Raw genomic sequence first — 8,964 nt, forward strand, 5'->3', positions numbered from 1 at the left:
TTCACACACCCACCCACCCACACACACACACACACACACACACACACACACACACACACACACACACACTGACGTCCGGAGGTAGTAGAGGAGGCAGGACCTCTGGGGTTCCTCCCAGTCCAGGTCTGGAAAAAGAGAACTGACTGTGTGTGTGTGTGTGTGTGTGTGTGTGTGTGTGTGTGTGTGTGTGTGTGTGTGTGTGTGTGTGTTGTGTTCGGATCAGTGAGGAAGGAAGCTGTCTCCCATTTTTATTTCCTCCGGAAGGGTCCGGCCTACGTCTCCAAGAGGCTCCACATAGTAGTGAGCTGGGCATTTCTTCATCATCCCATTAAAAAGATTTGAAAATAGTAATAAACCCACATTTAATGAGAGGGAAGGATGATGGTCTCTGTGCGTTATGTGACCTTGAAATCACAGTGACCCCATTCGGATGGATAATTAAAGCATCAAGTACCTCAGTCTGATAAACTATTGTAATTCTCATAACTGCAAAAAGGAATAAACATTAATTTTATCAATTAATATATTCTTTTATGTACATATATTCTACCCTCCGCTGCTCAGGATTTTTATGTAGAGTAAAGAATAAATACCTTGAGACTTAAGCAGCATTAAGCTACTGGGTGTGTTTATGTGTGCAGGTGCTCCAGAAAGCTCATTTCTTGAAATCCCTACTCTCACCTGTACCTGTGTGGTGGCTGCTCTCTTTTGGTTTTTGATCACGCTCTTCATACGAAAAATGAAGCAGGTGAGAGGATTATTTTGCTTGGTTTTTTTTTTTGTTGTTTTATGCATAATGAGAAAAATATGTACTATCACTTTTATGTTTTCTATACTTCATATATTTGAAAAAGTCCTAGATTGCTTTTACAGTATGCTTTAGATCATTATCCTGTACACTTCACAATCCATCCACAGTTTCTCTCTTTCTCCAATCTTTTTTTTTCCTCCCATCATTTTGGTAACCTTGGTTTCATCTGTCCAAACTAGTTTTTCCATGACTCTTTTTGAGGCCCCTTGATGTTGCAGAGCTGCCCACTGCATTCCTTCTTTTTTCCTCTCTCGCTGATAGGTTTATTTGAGCGTTTTCTCGGTCTAATAATGACCTCTGTTTCTTGGAATCAGACCAGCTCCAGATCTTTCATCTGTTTAGTTTGTCATTAAAAGAAATGGGGGAAAGCCCTCACTGGCTTATGAAACTGCTTGCCAATTATTTCTGAGCCTCTAAAAACGAGGCAATCTGTATAAAAAATGTCTATAACTCATAAACAGTAAATCCAATACTTTTGCAAATCCCTGTAATTAAAACTGAACGTCTTCCACTTCTATCGCATCCACTGTAATTATGTACAGAGGCAACACTACAGTAATAGCCATTATCCAACAGCCATGTCGACATCACAGGTGCTGATTGTGAATAATAGAGCTGAGCCTTTTTGCTGCGCAGCCGCCTTGTGTTGTGATCCTACAGTGTTGTATATGCTATTTTCATCTGTTTGTCATGTGGCTGAGTGTTTCTCACTCTCCTGCCAATTTGATTGCCTCACAGCAGTTTGCGTACTGTCACTTTTATTTTATTTGTCTAAGTGTTTCCCACACTGTAGCACTTCTGCCCTACCATTATCCCACTTATTGGACTTGTGTAATGCGACTCTGGCTGATGTTTGGTAGCTTTGGTGGTAGCTTTAGATGGGCAGGAAGAGGCTCCACTTTTACTCTTAAGATCCGCTTACCCCTCCAAGTTGGCGCAGGTACTCCATCCTGCAGTCAGTTATGTTTTCTATGTCTCTGAAAGAATAACTGATGGAGGATGACCATGACAAATGCCCATCATGTTTTGGCGATCATCCTGAATTCACAGAACCAAAGTTAACTGTGTTGGGATTGAGGGCGATTTTTCACCAGCACCTCAGCTCTTCCTTTAACCTCCCTCTCCTCTTTCACATGTTTTTCTCAGTGAATATTTTTATGCTAGTAAATAACAATTTCCGTAATAATTTTATTTTCCTAGACTGATGCAAGGTGTTTGTATATGCTTAAAGAACTAGTGGCTTAGATTAAACTAGATGATTAGATGATACTTTATTAATCCCTCGGGTGGGTTCCTCCGGGATATTCAGTTATTTATTTATTTATTTATTTTAGAGAGATTAAAGTAAAGGTCTGTTTCTGCCCGGTTTCGAACCGGGGACCTTTCGCGTGTGAGGCGAACGTGATAACCACTACACTACGGAAACCGCTCGACAGCTTAGTCTACAACAGAATATACAGATTAATGCGTTGACATCGATAGGCACAAAAACAAATTAATTGTGCATTTGAATGCACAATTAATTTGCACAATTTAAATTTTTTTTTCCTTTTCAACGTGCCGTTGTTAGAGAAAACGGTTGCTAGGGTGCAAACTATGCTCTATGCTGGTACATTTATATACAGTAATAATAGTAATAATATGATACATATAAAATATATAATATCGTATATTATAATAGAATATGATAAATGAAACTAGCTCATTAAATAATAGCTTTTGACGACATGATTTGATGACAAATCTATGATTTTAATGTCTCCTTTATGCATAGACAAACCTTTTAAAGATGCTCTCAGCTTCACAGTAACTAAAAATCTGACTTTATAGTTATTTATGTCCGCTTGCTTTTCAATGTCTCAGAGTCCCTCTAAAGCTGATCTGCCAGGTTCTGGATGAAAAACGGTAGTAAGTATTTTCTCTTTTCTTTTTTTCTTTTAACTGATACCGACTGTCTTCCAAAGCCCAACAGCTCATACACCAAAACCGAGTACTTGTCAATCGTACTGGACACAGGAGAGGGGCCGATAGATGAGCAGTGCGAGAGGTTGCATTATGACCCCAACCAATGGGAGTTCCCCCGGGAGCGCCTGAAATTAGGTATGCTGGTTCAATCTATTAAAGAAAATTTGTTTTTAGCTGATACTCTTGTGTGGGCTGAGATCAGACTGATGTTGTGAATGCAGTGGGAGCGAAAGGAGGTATTTAAGCCCACGTAACAACACAAGGATTTTCTCATAGACCTTATCAGTTTATTATTGGGAGTGACTCTCATTCCATTAATCAGACTTTTAGTCTGTGTTGTCTGTGCTCAGCTAATTAACCCCAGCATGAGACATGTAAACAGTGTTTACCGAAACTAATCAGCTCTTACGGTCATCAGGGCGGGATTTGGACAGATGGGCAGCTGGTACGGTCTAAAGTCTTCTGTTATCAGCTCCTCACATCTGGATTGGATGATAATCATAATTAACTGAGTTGTTTTAAAAAGACACAAAACACACCTCCCGTATCCGTTTCATTCACATTCTCACGCTGTCTTTTTTCTCTCAGGAAAGCTTCTAGGCCGTGGGGCCTTTGGTAAAGTCATGCAGGCAACTGCATTTGGTATAGACAACGGCACCAGCTGCAAGACTGTGGCTGTGAAGATGCTCAAAGGTTAGGTCCATGATATTCGGTTAAATTTAACTACCTAAAACCCTTACCCTTACCTTATTACTAAAACCCTTTTCTGACACTCACTTTACTATTCTTCCTTCTATCCACCAGAGGGCGCTACAGCCAGCGAACACAACGCATTGATGACTGAACTGAAGATCCTCAACCACATTGGAAACCATCTGAATGTCGTGAACCTTCTGGGAGCTTGCACCAAACCAGGAGGTGTGTGTGTGTGTGTGTGTGTGTGTGTGTGTGTGTGTGTGTGTGTGTGTGTGTGTGTGTGTGTGTGTGTGTGTGTGTCTGTGTCTCGAGGGGTTTCCATGCATTTGTCACCACATATGTGTGGAGTCACTGTGTTCCTGTTAATTTAATTGAACCTGCGCATCTGTGGCCTTACAACAGAGTTATTACAGTTTGTTGTATTTATTGTGTTTTATCATTATTTTATTTATTAATTCATTTATTAATTTAATTCAGTTTAGTTTCAGTCAGTTTCAAGACAGTTTTTTGTCACTTCAGTTTAGTTTTAACTCTTTGAAACCCATTTGTTTTGGGTTAGGTCTTATTAATTTCACTATTCTTCCATTAGCTTTGATCTTCTATTTTTATTTTTAATTATTATTGAATAGAGGACATATGTCATATTTAGGAAAATCTGTAAAAACAAACTCAATAAGCACATCCATCAAAGCCTCATCAGGCAAAGTTTTACCAAATTTGTAAGAACATAATTTACTATACTAATACTAACTAACTAATACTAAAGTTAAGGATATTTCCTCTATATTTGTATTTAATTTGTAAGTTTACAAGTTCACAAAATAATTTCAGTTAAATTATTTTTGTTCAAAAGTCCAGTTTTTATTTTTATTTCTTCTTAACTAAACTGTGTTTTTTTTTTTCACATCTACTTTAAGTTTTAGTTTAGGTTTAGTTAGCTGTGATAACCTTGCCTTGCACTTACTTACTGTGTGTCTGTCCTGTGTGTACAGGACCGCTCATGGTCATTGTCGAGTACTGTCGTTTTGGAAATCTTTCAACCTTCTTAAAGAACAAGAGAGACGTGTTTGTACAAGACCGGGTGAGTTCAGCTGCTGAACTTATTTTTTAAAATAAAACAGACCTTTGAGTTACTTGTGGTTGACAGAACAATACTAACTCCCTTGTGCTGTACACGGTTACAAAACCGTACACTTAAAAAACTCACTTCTGCAATCGGTTTTAAGTTCAAAGATGTTTATCAGTTCTTAAGCGGGACACAATGTTCTCTAATTTCAAAGTTCACAAATAGCTCAAAAGTTTCTTCAGTTCCCAAAAGCAAAATATGTTTTCATTCATTTTCCACTAACAAATAATTTAAAAACTACAATTTAGAAGATCTCAGAGGACACGTCTGCCTCAGTCCTCAATCCAATCTAACATACCTGAAGTGTAATCTTATAGCAGAGGAGCTGTAAGACCAAAATACCTGCAAGACACGTGCTTTGTAAGGCATGTTTGATATACAGTTAAACTGCAGTCTAACCCTAAACCTACCACTATGTGGTTCACCAGCAACTTGGACGATCTTAAAGATGTTAAATTTTACTTCATCATGCAGTATTTTATTTGATTCACTCAGCTGGCTGGAGTAAAAGGTGGAGGGCAGTGTTGGGACAGCAGCGTGTCCGACGACCAGAGCAGCTTTCACACAGACTTTGATGAGAGAGATGAGCAGGGCCTCTGTAAGACCTGAGCCTGGTGAACATTTTATTCTCGTCATTAATCAAACTGCTTTTGACACCTCTCTGTTTCTTCTGCTTCTAGATCCACAAACTGCTCCCAATTCCCCTCTTTACTTGGAGGATCTCATTTCTTTCAGCTTTCAGGTGGCACGAGGAATGGAGTTTCTGGCCTCTCGCAAGGTCTGACTCTTTGCTATTCCACCTGTGGGCATACACATACACGTATACTGGTTTTATGTCCTCATCTGTGTTCTGTGTGCGCCTGCATCAGTGTATTCACAGAGACCTGGCCGCGAGGAACGTTTTACTGTCAGACAATAAAGTGGTGAAGATATGTGACTTCGGCCTGGCCAGGGACATCTACAAAGACCCCGACTACGTCCGCAAAGGAGATGTGAGTATTTCTGAGGAACCTAGTTTGAAAAAGATGACACACTACTCTTTTTTTTTTTTTTACACAAAGTGACACATCTTGCAAAGTGTTGTTCATATAGTGTGGTTTTCAGTCCAAAATGGGGAAGTAGTTTTGTCATGGCAGTCTATCACCAAGGCTTTTATAAATAAATAAACTCATTATGTTGAGTGGTTCAAAGGTATGAAGCAAAAAATCATGAACTTGTTTTCCCTAAAAAGATTTGTTGCGATTCTTTGGAATCAGCCATCCTTCAAAGTTTTCTCACATAAGCCAGGTTTGGTAATCCTGTGTCTTCACCGTCTGCCAGGCCCGACTCCCTCTCAAGTGGATGTCTCCCGAGTCCATCTTTGACAAGGTGTTCACCACCCAGAGTGACGTGTGGTCCTACGGCATACTGCTGTGGGAGATCTTCTCTTTGGGTAAGAGACCTGTGCTTTTTCTGAACATAGGCACGGGATGGACAATCATTACATAATGTCTGCACAAGCATATGAGCCTCATGAACCAAAATGTGTGCACTTAATAGGAGCGTCCCCGTACCCTGGACTTCACATAGATGAAGAGTTCTGCCACAGGCTGAAAGGGGGAACAAGGATGCGGGTGCCAGAATACAGCACGCCTGAGATGTGAGCTGATATTTATTTCTCAAAAATTGCACAGCTGCACAGCGATTTGGAGAGCTGGTGGTTTGGGTTGTGCAGAAATGTATACCTTATTATTTTGTACAGTAAGAAAATCCCTGCATGTAGAACTCCAAGAACAAAATGTGTTGCTAATCTTTAGTTGTCAGCGCATCATCATAGCCAGTCTCTTCAATCACTTTCTATTAACAGCTGCTTATGGGGAGGAAATATACTCCACTATCTATTTACTGATTGACCTTCGGTCCAGGGACCCATCCAGACCTATTGATCGATCAATGGGTGATGGATGGGAAGGTTTAAAAGATCTGAAATGGTTGATAAAGTTATCCTCTTTTGAAAAAACACTGTAAGGTGACCAATGCTCATTTCCAGCTCTGTTATTTTTATTCTTGGCTAAACTTTAGCAACTTGTGCAGCTCTTATGTAGCTCGTCCACTGTCTAACAGAAGCTGCTTAGCTCCTCTCTCTGTGAGCCTCCGTTAAGGCCTTCTTATTAAGCAGGCTTTCTTCTAATTGTGTGCTCGTCACAAACAAAAGGTTTGAACAGCATGTGGGCGGAGTTGGTGTCTTTACAGCCAGAGCCGTGCGCCTCGGATAGCCACATTATGCATATCTGCTCTCTTTGATATCGCACAGAGCTCATGCTAGACTACGACAAAATCAAAGCATTCAGTGCTGTCTGAAGCCTGAGCTGTGGGCAAACAGGGATCATCTTCACATATGCTGACCTCATTATTTAAAACTTTGGACACTGTTTTGACCGTGTGTGTGTATGAAAGAGAGTTAAACGGGTTTTTTTAGAAGTTTAAACAATCAAAAACTATATATCCTTAATTGACCTTTAACTTACAATTTAAGGTTAAGGTTCATTTAAGGTTATTCAAGTTCAGATAAGCTGATTGATATTTGCTCTCTTTTGTTCAACTTGATCAACTTTGATCGAGCTGGTTAGGAGCAGGTTTTGCCACCTTTTGTTCACCAGAGATCTGAGCGGATGTTTGAACCCAAAATAGGTCCAACCACTGACTTCAACCTTAACCACAGCTCTTAGTTTCACAGAAAGATGTTTGTTTTGGACTCCCAAAACAGCCATTCTGTTATCATACTGCTAATCTTTAAGTGTGTTTAGAGTAGACACTTTTTTTCTCTGTTGCTATCTGTGTGTCGCACTTTCCAGTTTATTATGTCTGCTATCATGTCTGTTTGTGTGCAATCAGACACATTCTTACTTTTTCCATAGGCTTTAAGAGGGTAAGGAGCAGCCTGGTGCTAATAATCAGATGCACGTGATTAACTTGTTTTCAACAATGAGCTGCTTCTATGAAAGTAGAAGTTTGGGCAGTTTGCTCTTCTGGGGAATTCAGGTGTGTGTTGATGATGATGATCGAATTTGAGGGACGAGCACTTCCCATTTGAATTTTGTCATAAATAAGTCTTTTAATGTGACTGATTTATAAATCTTGTCATAGATTTTGTTGCTTGTCCAGACCAGTTCAGGAAACTTTAAGCTGCACTGTGTGCAGGGAGAAGCTGTGATCAGTATATGCAGCGTGTGGTCAGGTGCTGATTTAGAAAGTGCTTGATCTGCTTTTGTATGCAATTAAAATATCACCCAGTCGTGCTCAATTTAATTGCGTGAGGCAAAAAGAAAATCATGATCAAGATAAAAAATTTGATTAATTGTGCAAAGTGGAGACCTTTGGCAGAGCACCTTGTTTGGTGAAAGCCAAATATAGCATATCAGCACAAACACCTCATACCAGCTGCACGGTGGTGGAGAAAAGGTGATGATTTGGGCTTGTTTTGCAGCCACAGGATCTCGGGATGTCATTGACAAACCGAAAATGATTAATTAAACTTTATTGCTGCCAAAAGTGGTTTTGCAAAGGTGTTAAAGGTGCTTATATTTAGTTTTTCACATTACTGCAGAGTTCTGCAAATGCTGTGTACCTGTGTGTCTTCTGTGTACAGTTACAGCACAATGCTAGCATGTTGGGAGGGCAACCCCGCCGACCGACCCACCTTCACTAACTTGGTGGAGACAATGGGAGAGCTGCTACAAGCGAGAGTGCAACAGGTCAGAGATCATTACAACAACATTTGTCTACACAAAGGGCCTTAAAAATGCCCCCAATTCATACTTTCTCTTTAACAGGATGGGAAGGATTATATTCCTCTGGGATCTTTTATGACTGGAGAAAGCGATCGCTGTGAGGCCTTCAAAGAAAATCCGCTTGCAGTCACAAACCTGAGGTAAAAAAAAAAAAAAGGAAAAACAAAGAGAATGAGCAAGTGCAGCACATAAGTGTCAACTTGAACGGTCATGAATAATAAATTCTAATATAGAAGTCTTGAGAAATAAAACCAAAAAAATGGACAGAAAGTGACTTTCCTCTATTTCCAACTTGCTTTTTCAATCTGAACCCAATCTGTGCAGTTACATGAGGGGCATGGCCACACTGCAGACTTTTGAGCATTTGCCTTGCGAGGACCAAACCACCCCTGATGTAAGAAAACACCTCCACTTCTGCTAATTTGAAAACATATTACATCAAGGATATCTATTAACACTGATACTTTTGGTTTCAGGATGAGCAGACCGACAGTGGCATGGTCCTCCCATCTGAGGAACTGAAGAATATGACGAAGAGCAACAGCAGCAAGCACAGGAAACTCAGCAGGTAAAGATCTATAATCTGTGACCACTCG

At 40.0% G+C, this 8,964-nt stretch overlaps 1 protein-coding gene and 1 non-coding gene across 2 annotated transcripts in view; one reads left to right on the forward strand and one right to left on the reverse strand.

The window, feature by feature from the left end:
* Nucleotides 1-8,964, forward strand: part of flt1 (fms related receptor tyrosine kinase 1) — a 44,519-nt gene that overhangs the window by 31,436 nt on the left and 4,119 nt on the right. Inside the window, exons 16-29 of the mRNA XM_086306224.1 lie at nt 642-748; nt 2,776-2,911; nt 3,365-3,469; nt 3,581-3,694; nt 4,465-4,553; nt 5,094-5,196; nt 5,279-5,376; nt 5,468-5,590; nt 5,919-6,030; nt 6,138-6,237; nt 8,227-8,332; nt 8,411-8,508; nt 8,693-8,762; nt 8,845-8,936. Of these exons, the coding sequence (XP_086162350.1) occupies nt 642-748; nt 2,776-2,911; nt 3,365-3,469; nt 3,581-3,694; nt 4,465-4,553; nt 5,094-5,196; nt 5,279-5,376; nt 5,468-5,590; nt 5,919-6,030; nt 6,138-6,237; nt 8,227-8,332; nt 8,411-8,508; nt 8,693-8,762; nt 8,845-8,936 (1,453 nt within the window). The remainder of the gene's footprint in view (nt 1-641; nt 749-2,775; nt 2,912-3,364; nt 3,470-3,580; nt 3,695-4,464; nt 4,554-5,093; nt 5,197-5,278; nt 5,377-5,467; nt 5,591-5,918; nt 6,031-6,137; nt 6,238-8,226; nt 8,333-8,410; nt 8,509-8,692; nt 8,763-8,844; nt 8,937-8,964) is intronic.
* On the reverse strand, nt 2,165-2,237 carry trnav-cac (transfer RNA valine (anticodon CAC)). The gene has a single exon. It is a non-coding gene; the product is annotated as a tRNA-Val (tRNA).

This window comes from Aulonocara sp. 'chitande type north' Nkhata Bay, linkage group LG9, assembly GCF_057382095.1.
Source record: "Aulonocara sp. 'chitande type north' Nkhata Bay isolate Kocher_YH1m ecotype deep benthic linkage group LG9, A_spYH_male_GT1.1, whole genome shotgun sequence".
Classification (NCBI taxonomy): Eukaryota; Metazoa; Chordata; class Actinopteri; order Cichliformes; family Cichlidae; genus Aulonocara; species Aulonocara sp. 'chitande type north' Nkhata Bay.